Raw genomic sequence first — 16,026 nt, 5'->3', positions numbered from 1 at the left:
GGAGGGTTTGGTAGAGGAGTGCTTTTTGATATTTGTGCATTCTGGAGGGCTGTACTGTCAAGAGTGTGTTAAGTTCTGTAGGTCTCAAAGAGGACAGTATGAATTTACAAGGGTAGCCTACATTTATTTAAAGAGCTTTGTTTGTTACATCTAGAGGAGTGGTTCTCAACTGGTGGGTCTTGACCCAAAATTAATCACAGATATATGCTCTGTTAGGATAAGAGGAATATAGTTGCAGTCAGGTGATACGAAATGGGGCATAAGCTTTTGACTTTCTTTTTGTTCCTGCTCTCGCCTTTGAAATTTTATCTACGTTATCTAGTTTTTTAAATTATTTATTTCATAAGTAAATTTAATTTCTACTAAATTAAGCATTATAGCCAGTAGATACTTGCTTCGCTACCTTTTAAGCTCATTAGATCATTAGACATATTATTTGGTCTTATGGAAGCCTGTCTGAATTTTTTTTTCTCATAAAAATTCTGTCTGTTATGTCATTGGCTGACTGGGCAGCCATGCACCTTAACTCTCGGACAGTCAGCTACTTCATTACTTTCTGTAGGTCATAAACAAAGCCCCCATCAAGGGCTGTCCATAACCCCGCTACTTACATTCCTGGACATTTAGCATCACTTCAGCACACACCACTGGGCTGAGATCTGCCTCTAAATCTATTAGTCTACCTCTCTCTGGTCTTTTCCTGTGGTCGCTGATGAACAGCCAGTCTGTGTGGTGAGCAGCATGATTTGCTGATAACAGCAAGGCCATTTGATGCCTTAAAAGCTGTGAATCTTGAAGCACACAGGCTTATTATGCTGCCAAGTATTTGTGGCCATAGAAACTGAATCAATATAAGGCCTCGCATCACCATCTTCTTTCCCATTTATCCTGCCACAGAGGATGAGTAGAAGAGCATTTTATTTTTTTCACATGGAGGTCTTCACCTACTTTTAAAGTGGGAAACCCTTTCCATGCCAGGGGGCAGTCAACTTAAAGAAGTTACAGATGAAAGGCATTTCAGGAGGACAGAAGGCAAAAATAGAGTAAAAATCCATAAAGGGAGCAGTAGATGTTCCTACATGGTCCAATCAGTGACAATCCTTTTGTTAGCAGTTTAGTTCAGAGCTTCATTCATTCATTCATTCATTCATTAATCTATCAATCCACCCATTCATCTGTTTATCTGACTGTTTCCTTCCATTCATATACCTTCTGTCTCTATCCATCAATCCATTAATCCATGTTCTTGTTTGTCTCCATTAATTTATCCATCCATCCTTCCATCTTTCCATCCATACAGGTAGCTGTACTGTCCAACCATCCATCCATCCATCCATCCATCTGTCCATCCATTCACCTGTACTATCAATGTACCTATATATCTTGTACTATCGATGTACCTGTCTATCTCCATCCATCCATCCATGCAACTGTCTCCATTCATCTATCCATCCATCAATCCTTCCTTTCATCCATTCACCCATTCATGTACCTTCTATCCATTCATCTGTCCGTTCATCCAACCATGTACCATCTGTCTCCATCCATTCATCCATTCATCCGTCCATCCGTCCGTCCATCCATTCATCCGTGCACCTGTATCATCCATACATCCATTCATGTGCCTGTCTGTCTCCATCTCTCCACCCAACCACCCATCCATTCATCCATCCATCTGTCTTTTCATCTATCCATCCATCCATCCATGTAGCTATCCATTTGTGTTCCCATTGATGCATCCATCCATCTGTCCATTTACTTATCTGTCTCTATCCTTCTGTCTGTCCATCCATCCATCCATCCGCTTGTCAAGTCTGATGGAAAAATGGCAGGGTTGCATCTCAGCACTGATGCTCTATTGATCAAACACCCTCTCTGCTCCTAAGGGCCTTGATGGAACACATAGCATCTGGAAATGTTATTGCCTGCATAATTTTTCACCTTTCTCCCCTTTCCCTGGGCACTTTTCTTGTGCATTTAACATTTCAAACAGCAACATGAAACTGTGGATTAGTACTTTAGAGGCTGCATATGCACGCTAACTTCTAAATACTTTCTTACTTTAAAATGAGATAGCTGTGGATTCTTTTGCACTTTAATGTTTATCTCCAAAAGCGCCTTGTTATGAAAAGCTGCTTTAAAGATGAATGGATAATGGGCAGAACTCAGAAGAATGTTTGTGCATGTCAATCTCTGGCTCTCTGTCACCTTTTCTGTGGTGTTGAATAAAAGAGGTACTCTGGAAGATGTTGCCTCTTTAAATTAAGTTCTCTGTTAAAATATGCCATCTAGGCTATATTAAAACATATTTTTCAGAATGTAATAGCTGATATATGCTTTTTCCGTAATCTATTTAACTCTGATGTATGTCACATGACTAACTAGTTATTCAGTAAAAACATTGCTGTCCATTATGTTCTTCTCTTGTTCTCACTGTTTCATGATACATCCGAGGTGCATTTTTTTGACAGCAGTAACAGCTTTTGGCGCTAAACATACATAGTGTCTGCCTTCTAACTTCCTTCTAATACCCTAGGCTTTGTATGAGTAAAATTACAGTCATAGATGAATGTGAGTTTTCAACAGGTTTGGTATCTCAGTAAGAGTGATGTCGATGCCCAAGATCAGGCTGATATGGGTGACAACGGTATAAAAAGGAAATAGTGAGAGTTAGAGCATGACTCAGATAAAGCTGTGACCCATGATTGGGGTTCGATTCTGTGTCTTAATTGATAGCAAGCTTAGGAAAGTATGATTGGATGTGTTTGTCAATAGCGGTTAGTGCGTTGCAGACAAAAGACAATCAATACGTAACATATGCTAGTTGCTCTTGAGATAAGACTTACAACCCTTTTGGCAGGAAGGGAAAATATCAATATCACCTTTTCAGAATAAAAATTAGAAAATAAATTCTACGTTGAAAAAAATAAATCAAACCGATTTGTTGTAGGTTCCAAAGCAAATAGGATCCTGGAGGGAGAAAAATTGGAAGTAGACCAACGAGTGAAAAACAAATGAAACAATCATGAGCAAAAGGAAATGCAGAGTTTGAGTGAGATGAGCCTGTTGAAGCCTGAAGATGGATACATGAGGATTTAGCAGATGGTGAATTCGATTCAATATGACAGTACGACAAAGAGTGCCCTTGAATCTGGTTCAGGGTCATAGCCATAGAATGATCCAGGCGTCATGGACTGATATCTCTCAAGGCCTTGTGACCGTCTAGATGCTGTTAGCACAGGAGGAATCATGGCTAGAAGGAAATCGATACACTCTAGAAAAGTCACATCATGCCAATATGCTGCACAGTATCCTTTCTCTGACATTCTTCTTAAAATATATATAAGAAGTACATTGCCATTATGTTGACCTGACCTCTTGGGAAGCGTGGGCTACTGGGAGTCCTAAATTAATTGGATCAGCTAAAGAAGAGACTAGTTAAACAAATAAATAACAATAGGATGCATTATGTGATTACTCCATCTGAACACTTTTCCTTTTTTGGCTGATGCTTGTGACAGACGATTTAATTCAAATTGACTTACTGTACACGTATTACAGGGACAGTCCTTGTTGAGAAACCTTAGGTTAAGTGTCTTGCTGGATAGTTCACTGGCTCATGGTTTCCAGCCAACTATAACAGTTGCACCACATTAGCTAGCAGCACTCTTTCTGTAACCCATAGCTTAGGTTACACCCATTATACAAATGTTTCCATGATTATCTGACAGATAAGTCATAGCAATTGCAATTTTTTGTGATTATGTTATCTTGAGAATTGTGTGGAATTTATATTTTTCTAATTAAAATTTGTTCTAAATAAAATAAAATAATATAAGTAATGTTAGTTTCAACCATCAACCGTACAAGGCAGCCAAAAAAGAAAAACATATTTTATTGATTAATCTCTTAAATACATTCTTTTCTTCACTAAATGTTTTTGTTTCTTTGAATCTTTTAACATGCGTTTTATCTTTCAGACTTTGAACACTGCAGTGCTGACTTTCTCTTCTTAAGAGCAGTCTTTGTGTATATTTCTAAGGGAATGTCCCTCTTCTCTAATATTGTCTACTTTAATTAGAAATTGTGATTTTGGTTTCCAGATTAGAAAAGGCTTCTGTTGCTCATGTATTACAAACCTGTTTGCGTTTCTTTCTAATGTTGAACATAAATATTCTATGATTTTCTTTTATCAGCTTTTATGATTTATCTGGTCAAGTCACTGTTACTTAAAGGTGCAATGTGTAATGATCTATTTACAGAAATGGAATATAATTAATAATAAAAACTCCATAATCATCGGCAAGAAGGAGGCGGGAACTGGCACACAATCAAAATTAAACTTTAATAATTCCAAATAAACACAAAACAGCAGGTGCAAAACAGCAGGTGCAGCTCATCTCCAATCACTACACCTGGCCTCACTCCTCGTTCCCACGTCTCTCGGCCCCGCCCCACTCGTCACAGTAATATACATAACTATGTTTTCAGAGGTGTATAAAGACCTTACTTAATGAGCTGTTCTGTTTTTATTTCCTTAGATTGAGCAATTTAAATATACACCACGGGTCCCCTTACTCGAAAGTCGCCATCATGTTTCTACACTAGCCCTAAATGGACAAACTGCTCTACAGGGCGTGTTTTGTAACTTTGTTGTTCTTGCGAATAAAACACTGACACAATGATGAAAAAGTGCATTAACATTAGCAATAACATCGATGTATTTAATAATTCATTAATTTAAAATCTCATTGCCCTCTGCTGTCTTTACCAATGACATCTTTACCTGTGTCGGCCACCGTAGCTTCTCTAAAGGGAGGGTTGAGCGGGAGACTGAGCCGTTGGAGATTCGCAATCTCACTGCTAGATGCTGCTAAAATATACACACTGCACCTTTAATTTGAGTGTTACTTTAGAGAAATGTGATGTATGGAACATGATTTAAATTTGTTCTCTCTTTATCTCTCTCTCTCTTTTTTTGTTGCTACAATCAATTATTTTGTCATTCAGGGTTTTTTCTTCTTCTTTTTGCTCTGCTTCCATTGTCTCCTGAGAAAACGTCCCTGATGTGTTAATCACAAAGGCTAGCTCTAAAACAATTGCAGATACAGTAGATTTGATGATTAGGCTTACTGAGATGTTGGTCCTATGCAATTAATTGTTCTGATTACTCAAGCAAAAACCACAGATCAGCAGTTCAATGGAATTAACAATAGAGCGTTTAGATAGCTAAATGAAAATTAATAGAATAGCTCTAGCTCATTTTTTAATGACGTGAAGCAGTTGTCTAAGGAATATAATCATCCTTTCCTGTAATTATAAAGTAGATGACCAGATTGTGGTGACAAATTTAAAATAAAACCTGACTAAAAGCTAAAACTACTGTAACATCAATTTCTGATACACAAAAGTACATTGAACTCAGTTTTAATGACATGTCATTTTTGTTTATTTTTTTAAATTGTGTACAGAGAATGTAGATGAAATCCCACTCAGCTGCTTTAGATATGCCTTGGATCTCAGCAAGAGGTTCCAGGTGTGTGTATATGTCTGTGAAAAGTGCGCCAGCTGTTTAATTTTTTGTGTGAATGTCGCACATAAATTCATACATGCATAATCAAATGTGATCTTTTTTGTCACCTGATGAAACTTGTGGTGGCTGTTAAGCTTGAAATCAGCAGTGGGATGTTGCCTTTAGTGCTTGTCAGCCAAAAGATGCAGTATCTTGTCATCTCTGCTGAAGGTGACAAACATTTATGAGCTTATTGTGATGATGAATGCAGCTCTGGTTTGATAATCTCATGGCGTTCCAATATAAAACCAACAATCTGAACAGAACTGCTGACCAACAGTCAAAAAATCTCTAAGCTTACACACATCCTCTTAAAGGTGTCCAGATGCCTTTGTAGATTGCAGTGAATGTGCTGATAGAATGTGTCTGATGGTTCACAATCACAGGTGTTATTCTTTAGAGTGCTGTTAAATTGGTCTGCACAGTCCTGAATAGATGCAGGTCTGATTACTGATTATGGCAGTAAATTTAAAGTGTGGCAAGATCAGTGTGCTTGATTCATTGAGCTGGCTCAGCAAAAAGATGTGTGTGTGTGTGTGTGTGTAACACAAAGAGCTACAAACGTTATTTATCCAAACACCAACACTGCTTCTAGTGTGTGAAACATAATAATGTCCTCTAATTCATTTAAAGGTTTCACTACTTCATTCATGTACAAAGCGACACAACAGAAGAAGAATGAATGTGCATTTAGTTATATCAGCTACTTTATTCAATACTGACTGGCATTTAGTTATATCACCTGCTACAGATCACTATGGTGTGTTCAGAGGCATAATATAACAAGACAGAATAGAAAAGACCTAGAATACCATATATATATATACATATATACATACATACATACATATATATATATATATATATATATATATATATATATATATATATATATTGTGACGAGTCAGCTGCCTCCTCCCTGATTGTCACCGGCACCCCGTCCTAAATCGCCGCCCTTCACCAGGCTCCCGACTGGAGTGGGTGTGAGAGGAGGGGCGCTGGACGAGTCAGGGCTGGCGGCGTGTGATGGGGCACACCTGAAGGAAGTGGAGCCTCATTACCGCCGCTGGTTAAAAGCCCAACGCGCCTCTCCTCAGGAGACCGGTCTCTTCCCCGTGCATGCACACTGGTGTCCTCGTGGGTCCAGGAAGGGTGCGTTGAGGGACTCCCGCGCCACAAGAGACGTGAGCAGCCGGACCCGCGATCCGGAGGAGAACCGCACCCGTTTACACGGCCGACGGGCCAGGATGCCGGGCCGTCCATCCCCTACCAGCGCCGCGGCCGACGAGAGAGATGCGGCCGCTAGAGGAAGCCGCCGCCCCTCGCGCCCCGGACCAAGGAGGGGAGCGCGTGCGGCCGCCGGACTCCGCCCCTTACCTGGACCCTTCCTCCATGAACACTGCCCGACCTACACAAACCCCGCAGCACGACGAGGACACCAGATTCCCTGTTATTTTGGACACTTTCCCCCTTTGGCCACTTTTATTCCCTGTTATTTTATGATTTCTGTTAATAAAAGCCTCTCCGAGGCCTGACGCCACGCCCACTGTGTCTGTCTTGTGCTCCTCCCGTGACACTGGTGGAGAATGCGGGCAGGCGGAGCCTAGACAGCGCAGTTGGGAAACGTCTGGTGACGTCACTCCCTCTCGCTTGCAAACGTTCGTGAGAACCCAGACTGGGACGGAGGAAAACTGGGGACAGCCTCCCAGCCACACAAGGGGTAAGTGACTTTTCCATTGTCATTTTACCCTTTGGTTGGTTGAGGCTGTCACTAAAACCCGGTTTCTCTGTCCCTGTTCTGGTGCGCTGCGAGAGGGAGGACCGCCCGGAGAGGAATCCCCGCCCACTCCGACCGTTTGGAGTCTGGTTGAGGATGGTAGCACTCCCGTGTGGGTGGCGCTCTGGGGACGGGGATGTCGCTTGGGAGGGGGAATGTGACGAGTCAGCTGCCTCCTCCCTGATTGTCACCGGCACCCCGTCCTAAATCGCCGCCCTTCACCAGGCTCCCGACTGGAGTGGGTGTGTGAGAGGAGGGGCGCTGGACGAGTCAGGGCTGGCGGCGTGTGATGGGGCACACCTGATGTGAATGGAGCCTCATCCCCGCCGCTGTTTAAAAGCCCAACGCGCCTCTCCTCGGGAGACCGGTCTCTTCCCCGTGCATGCACACTGGTGTCCTCGTGGGTCCAGGAAGGGTGCGTTGAGGGACTCCCGCGCCACAAGAGACGTGAGCAGCCGGACCCGCGATCCGGAGGAGAACCGCACCCGTTTACACGGCCGACGGGCCAGGATGCCGGGCCGTCCATCCCCTACCAGCGCCGCGGCCGACGAGAGAGATGCGGCCGCTAGAGGAAGCCGCCGCCCCTCGCGCCCCGGACCAAGGAGGGGAGCGCGTGCGGCCGCCGGACTCCGCCCCTTACCTGGACCCTTCCTCCATGAACACTGCCCGACCCACACGAACCCCGCAGCACAACGAGGACACCAGATTCCCTGTTATTTTGGACACTTTCCCCTTTTGGCCACTTTTATTCCCTGTGTTTTATGATTTCTGTTAATAAAAGCCTCTCCGAGGCCTGACGCCACGCCCACTGTGTCTGTCTTGTGCTCCTCCCGTGACTATATATATATATATATATATATATATATATATATATATATATATATATATATATATATATATATATATGTATTCTTTGCTCATTTTACTCCCACATTTGAAATATCTGGGACAATATTATCACATAAAGTGGCATTTCTGCCTAGAGCCTTTGTTTATTTCTCATGCCAGTGTACCGTGTGGTAAACTTATGGACCTTAAAGACTCATTCTGGTACAAATTGGAATGACAGATGTATTATTAAAATGTTTTATCGCTTTTCCTTCAGCACATGGCTCATCCAGGTTTAGATTAAGACTATTAAAACAACATCTTCATTTTCTGTGAATGTTTGTGGCAACACTGAGTGAAGGTGATGCTTATAGGATTATAAGATTATGGAGGACAGTTTTACTAGGAAAGCTAAAAAATGCAGATGAGGGTTGTTGAAAGAGGATATTTTTACTACGACTTTGCTTTCTTGCATTTGTGTTTTGTAGAGCTGTGGAAATGTTTGTGATCTTTATGTACTGTATGATCAGCCATATTAAGACTGAAAGCTGGTTGCTTTGTTGTACAATATGCTGCCCTGCTGCAGTCAAAATTAATTTGTTTAGGTTCTGTACAAGAGTTAGTAGCAGTCTGAAGAAAATCAGCATTGTGTGGCCATTTTCAAGCTTTTTATCTTTGAATCTTCTTCATAATTAAACACATGATGTTTTTTCATCCCTCATTCCCTTTTGTTCTCCACAGTGAGCGTTGGCGTCTTTGCCCATGTGCTGTCATTTTTCAACAGAATCAGGAGTGACTCAGTTGAGCTCTGTCTCCTCACAGGGGCAACACACTCACTAGCATTCAGCAGGCTACTGGCGGGGAGGAGTGTTAAATCAAGCTCTAAGCTCGACTTTAGGCTCAGGTTCCCCTGATGGCAAAAAAAAAAAAAATCGATTTCTCTCATTTGCATATTTCCTATTCTCCCCCCAAAAAGGAAAGACAAGGAGAGAAGAATATAAAAATTTCAGATTTTGCTCACAAAAATTTGATAACTAATAGTCTAAAGGCAATTATAACACATCTAAATTGCTGCATTTGTTTAACAAACAGCAAATGTAAATATATTAGCTTATATCTACTACACTAGACTTAAAAAAAATTGCATTTATTTGATCAAAAAAATATATATACATATAAATAAAATAATAATAATAATATTATGAAATACTAATACCAAGTGTACTTTATTTCTGTGATGGGAAAGCTGAATTTTCAGCAGTCATTACTCCACTCTTCAGTGTCTCACAATCCTCCAGAAATCAAACTGATATGCTTATTATTAACAATGTTGAATATAGTTGTGCTGCTTAATATTTTTGTAGAAACGTACACATTTTTTCAGTTAAAAAAAAATAAATATTTTTTTTATAAATAGAAAGTTAAAAAAAAAAACTTTTCTTTGATTTTTTTTGTAACGCATCATTGCTGAATAAAAGTACAAATTTCTTTAAAAAAAAAAAAATCTCTTACAGACCCTACATTTTTTAACAGATGTGTATGTTTTAGCATGTCACTGAAAAAAGGTGAAGAAAGGTGAACTCAGATGTCCTCTTTGAATAAACCAGACATTGGTGTTATTTCAGAGTTTTATCACCATCACAGAAGGCCGTTGTTCTCATTAAAATTCTCACACTTTCAGTGTAAATGTTGTATAATGTCCATCTGTGTCGTATAATTTGGAAAATTATGCTGGAGATAAAGTTGTGAAATGAGGGAAAAGCCTATATGGTTTTGTGCACATTTATACCATTTCAAACAACAAGCCCATATTTCCCCTTTTTCTTCTACAGTGAATTGTACCACTCATTTCAGATAAATAGATAAACAGATGAGCCATCACGTACTCTGATATTTTTGTGCTTGGGTGACTTTTCTAAGGGACCTTCCCTTTAGGTTGTGTGTGTATGTGTATTAGTGGGTGGATTGGTGAGTATATGTGTGGAGTGTGGAGGTGAATGCTTCATGAATAAAGAGAGGTAATTTAGTTGCCTGCAGCGGTTGTGTGAAGTCTGACCTTATCAGAGCAGCCTCTGTTTTTTCTTCTAAACCTGGTGAGTCACCAGCCACACACACACACACACACACACACACACACACACACACACACACACACACACACACACACACACACACACACATTATCAAAAATTGAATGATATTGTCAGGGGAGTGTGTCCTGTGAGAGTAGGAGGCAAGAGAGGGCAGTGCGAATGTTAATGCGGGTTTCACCTGCCCAAGCGGAGAGCTGCAGCCCCTCACCGAGCATCCATCAGAGGCTCTCAGAAGCAGTTTAGGAGCCCAGAGAGAGCGAGAGAGATGTGGCCTCAGCTTGGGCAGGTGATTGATCACCTTCATGGAATTACACCATCTCCAATGTGAAGTCAGCCTGAGGATTAATGAGCTGCTCTCTCTCTGAGGTAGAGCGGTTTCCAGTGATTGAAACACAGCTTTCATAGAAAGAGATGGCTGAGGACTCACAACTCATTCCCCTGATGAGTGTGTGTGTTCTTGGTTTAACAGCAGATAGAATGGACTCTGCTGTCATCATCTCCCTTCACTCACAGGAAGTGCTCACTTGACCATCACTGTCTGGAGAACATTTACTTCCTGCCCGTCCATCACAGGCTGAATGTTATCTGTTAAGATTCTGCTGCCATCTAAATAAATGATTGAACTAGGCATTGTGTATTGAATCTTATCATAGGCGTCTTTGAGGCTATTGAATATGAATATGAAAGTTCAGAAAATTCAGCCCAAAAATGAATAGTCATTATTCCAATCATTATTCATCTTCTGAAGTTATAAAAAAGCTTTGTGAGAGAAATGGATCAAAGTCGTTATTTGTTGAAAAATGGTGACAACTTCCCTAATTGTTCTTGGAATGTTTCTGAAAGTTTCTGAGAGAAGTCAATGAATGATTCTTTTGAGATCTTTTCAATCTGATCTTTTTGCTTGATCAGTTGTGGTTTCAGTTTGATCAGAGCAGTTTAAAGAGCTATTCACACAAAATGTGTTTTGATGTTAAAATTGTGAGACACGGGGTAGTTGAACGAAAAATTAACAACAAAGATATTTTGAAAGTCGAACTTGAGCGCCACATTTTTAGAATGTTGTATTATGCATGAGATGCTGCAAAAGACCTGAATGCAACAGTCACAGTTTCTACAGTAGAAAAAACACAATGGATAATCAGTGCAGTGGAATGCAAAAACACATTCTGTGTAGTATTTCGTCTACTTACTGTGTAGTAATGTAGTCATTTCAGTAGGAATCCACGCTTTCTGATTTTTTTTTTTTTTCTCCTATGCAGATATCTCCTATGTGCAACGGATTTGCCATGTTGACTGAACAGAAGGCTGCTTGGTTTGAAAGTGTCTTTTATTTTTGCTTTTGGTTATAACTGTTCATGTATTGGACTTGACTGATTAATTTTCAAGTTCAACTCACTGATTCAGTGAGCTCAAAATCAACTACGTAACACCAATGAGTTAAACAGCTAGTGTCTATAATTCATGTTTATAACAAGACTGTCAACCACAAATTCAGGATAGTAGGGCCAACTTCTATTTTTCATACAGACATTGATTCATTCCTGCAAATAAACTTTGTTGTGACCACAGAGAAGATATATAAAGCATTTCAAGATATGTATTAATGTGCCAAAAGCATGCTTCTCGTATAAACACATTAGCATAGTTGTTTGTTAACTATTAGCTTTATGCATTCATTTAAATTTGAACAACCCTAGCAATTAAGCAAAACAGCATCACTGGGTGACTCTCTGCATGATTTTATTCAGATAAAGTCAGAGTTTAATGCCAAAGCCTAGAGCAAAGCCCCGGGCTGCCACATTCTCCCTGCTGGGGCCTTTACGCGTTCAGATGTGTTCCCGAATAAACAACACTCATTTCATTTTCTTTAGCTTGTCCCGATCTTGTATGTTGTGGTGAATGCACCAGTTTATTTATACTGCTAATATGTACTTTGTGTGAACTGCTAGATTTGAATTATATGAGGCAGACATTGTGAATAATTGATAGTTTGCAGCCTGCCAGATTTACATTGGAATGAAAGAGGATCAAAAGCATTTCATTTTCTGTGATGGTTTTCAGACTGCCATTCACTCTGATGACAAAACATCTAACAGGCTTTCTCTCTCTGTGTCTGGTAGGTGGTGGGCCCTCCAGCTGCAGGGGCTTTCAGAGAGAGGCCAGCTAAACCCACAGCCTTCCGTAAGTTCTACGAGCGTGGAGACTTTCCCATCGCACTGGAACATGACTCTAAAGGCAACCGCATTGCATGGAAGGTATTTAAAAAGCTAACTTTTGCCCTGCTGTCTTTGTAGTGCAATATATTTGCAGCTTTCCTTACACATCACTTGTAGATATAGCTATTCCCATACAAAACAAACTGTAGTTGATTTCTTTACTTGTCATTTACAGTGTAGATAATCATTTCCTGAAGTAGACTGTTTTTGACCATAAGCTATATGATTCAACGGAATGTGGCTTGAATATCATTTTTCCCAAAAACATATTGTGACAAAGCAACTTTTCCCAATACATATATAAGTGTCAAAATAAGTTAATAGATCCATAAAAAGATATAAATAAAATAAAATAAAAATGAGCACCACTTCATTGACCCATTAATGAAAAAGTAAGCGCGGAAATGTTATATATATATTTATAGTACCATGCTGCAAAAGTCTTAGGCCTCCATTATTTTCACCATCTAAAAAATAATTGAAAGTCAGTTATTTCTATCTTTTGCATAGTGTGTCAGTAGCAAATATCAGTTTAAATTTTCAAACATTAATCTTGCCATTAATTGTAATAATCCAGTGAGATTTTTGTTTGCAAAAGGAGTCTGACAACAGCCAAAGCTCCACACAGAGTTCTGATCTCATCATCATCCAGTCTGTCTGGAACTACATGAAGAAACAGAACAAACTGAGACAAACAAAATCCAGAAAAACTGGGTCGACGTCTCCAAAATGCTTCAAGAGACATATCTGCAAAGCTACAGTGCTGATTTACAGTGAAGTTTTAGGCACTTGTGTAAAAATGCTGTCAAATGGGGATGCTGTCAAAAACAATGTCATAATAGGTTAGGGAATCATTAGAAATTTTCCAGTTCCGGTTTCGATTTGTCCTAACCGTTCCGATTCCGGTTTCATTCAAATCATTAAAAACTATTAAAAAATATTAGTAAGGAAAAATGCACAATACTCAACTACTCAATGCTAAATACTGTTCGTTACTTACTGTCATCTTAATTTAAAGGTTGGCAATGACAAAATTCAATGTATATTACAGTATACACATTTTCAGGTTCTGATTCCAGTTGCATTTAAATTAACTATTATTATTATTATTAATTTTTTTTTTTTATTTTTTTTTTACAATTTTACCTTTATTGAATGTAGTGTTGCTGGAAGGTAGTAAGTAATGTTGAGTAATGATAGTCCATCAATCAGCATGTGCTTCAAAGTTGATGTTTTTTACACTAACAATAACATTTAGCTTTTCAAGCAGGAATAAGCTGGTTGGCCAAATAGTCCCTTGAGGGCTAAGACACTTGTACATTTCCCTAAATGAATTGACTATAAACTGTTATACTTATAAACATGTATATACACTCTCCATAAAGCCCTTATTTTACAAATAACAATGCAGTCAGGTGCAATGAGTGGTTTCCACATTCAAAATGCATGAAAATAAATATTTTCTATCACTTTGTTTGTCACCCTCATACTTACATAACAATAGCAGTCTATTTATTTAGTGGTCCAAGTTGAAGTCAGTATGTATATTAATAACAATACGGGACAAATATAATGTAATTTAGTGGCGGCAGTTGCTGTGCGCTGCCGGTACATGCACAGTCAGACTAAACATCGTGCAGTTACCAAAGGCGCGAGTGCACGTACAGTCGTGGGAAACATGTGTTCGGCAGTTAAAGACATTATGCACCGCGAGAGTCTGTGGAGTGCGCGTCATTGGAAACAATATGCTCAGTAATCAAAGAAGCAGGGTGGTGTTTCTGTTATTCGGTTTGTGAAAACCTTTACAGGAAACGGCGAATCATCAGAACATGCCTGCTCATGTGCACTTGGTTACGTGTTGCACCAGAACCGTTTTCGGAACTGAAACCTAGAAATTGCTCACGGTTCCAGTTCTTTACAAAAAAAAAGAATAAGAATTCTGAATAAGATGAAAAAATTCTGAATAAGAGCCCTAGTCATAAATACATTTTATTTATCAATTAACTTCTATTAACTAAGTTAAAGCAACATTTGGTGTGACCTTCCTTTACGTTTGAAGCAGCTTCTGCCCTCGGTACACTGTTTAGGTACTGTAGATTGGATTTCTTGAAGCATTTTGGAGATGATGGTGAAGGTAATGGTGAGGTCAGATCTCTGTGTGGCACACTGGCTGATGTCACAAAAATCTCACATGTAATGGAAAAATGCATGTTTGGAAATGTAAACTGATATTTCTCTACAGCTAAAGATAGAAATAAATGGCTTAAAAGTATTCTTAAATTGGTGAAAATACTAGTGGCCTAAAACCTCGGAACAGTACTGAACTGTATATGTGAACAAAATTCCAATCTTAATAGAAAACACAAAGTGTGTGTTTGTATGTGAGTGAGTATTATGCTTTAAAAATAGAAAGAGCTCTGATCAATCAGAGTGATGCTCATTGTCCCCTCTGCTCTTCAGTTGTTTAGTGATACAGCTTATAGCTGTGGTGGACCTGATAGCAGACTGTCATGAGTCTTTGTGTGTGCCTGCTGGTTAGACATAGTGTTGATTTCATGAAGGTCGGCAGTAGTATTATCGGTGTTAACTTACTGTCTGCGCACTAATTCAGAGGAATCAGTACAGTGCCTGACAAGCACAACTTACCTCTCTCTCCTTCATGTGTATTTCTCTTTTTTCCTGGTTGGAAAAACTCCGAAAGCCTTTGACATGAATTATTAAAAGCTAATTTCAAAATGAATTTTCCTATGCTTTTGAAAAAATAATGTCTCTTTTTCTTTGTGTTGTTATGGAATTGCTGGGAGCCGACAGGAAGTGGTGTATGAAATTGTAGCTGTCACATCTAATGCATCTGTAATGCCTATTGATTTTCCTTCTCATGCCGCTGTTGATTTGCTTCTGCTTTTCACACGCAGTATTTACACGCCTTCGCTCTGTAAATATGATACACATATGCGTGAGTAAAACCGTGCCCTCAGCGACCCCTCTAATATATGCGGTCACTTAGGTCACTTAGAGGTCATGCTTGGGTTGAGACCATTTAGAAGTGTTTCATTAGGTGTATGTTAGGTGTAAGTGGAAGCAGTGCATGCGTGAATGAAAGGCTAGTTTATTACATGAAGTATGTGGGCACAGCTGTGAAAGCACAGAGGAACCTTTGGGGCAATAGATGCAGTGACCAGATCAATCCTCGCGAAAGAGAGGATTTTTTGTTGTTGTTTTTGTCCAGGTGATTTATTAATGCAGATATTTCATTGGATCAATGATATGACATATGACACCCTGAAATAAAATGTCAGGGTGGTACAATTGTCCTGATGTTATAATAAAGAAAAAAGAAAGATGAAAATGAGGTCAAGGTCAAAAGGTTTCTTAAAATATCACATAGTTTAACCTTTTTAACCAAAGCTAGGTTTGTTTGGCATGTAAAATGTCAAGTGGTGCGACTTTGCAAATCTTAATATTTAAATAAGGAAATTAATGAATTAATAATTAATTATATTTGTATAAAAACACCATGAAAATATGTTTGTACACTGA

The 16,026-nt window shown here is 39.5% G+C and overlaps 1 protein-coding gene across 1 annotated transcript in view; it reads left to right on the top strand.

Moving 5' to 3' along the window:
* Positions 1 to 16,026, top strand: part of pacrg (PARK2 co-regulated) — a 93,350-nt gene that overhangs the window by 5,192 nt on the left and 72,132 nt on the right. The window contains exon 2 of the mRNA XM_052581253.1: positions 12,391 to 12,525. Coding sequence (XP_052437213.1) covers positions 12,391 to 12,525 — 135 coding nt within the window. The remainder of the gene's footprint in view (positions 1 to 12,390; positions 12,526 to 16,026) is intronic.

This window comes from Carassius gibelio, chromosome B17 (genome assembly GCF_023724105.1).
Source record: "Carassius gibelio isolate Cgi1373 ecotype wild population from Czech Republic chromosome B17, carGib1.2-hapl.c, whole genome shotgun sequence".
NCBI classification, from domain to species: Eukaryota; Metazoa; Chordata; class Actinopteri; order Cypriniformes; family Cyprinidae; genus Carassius; species Carassius gibelio.
The sequence above is the reverse complement of the archived record's forward strand: the minus strand, read 5'-3'. Positions and strand labels throughout refer to the sequence as shown.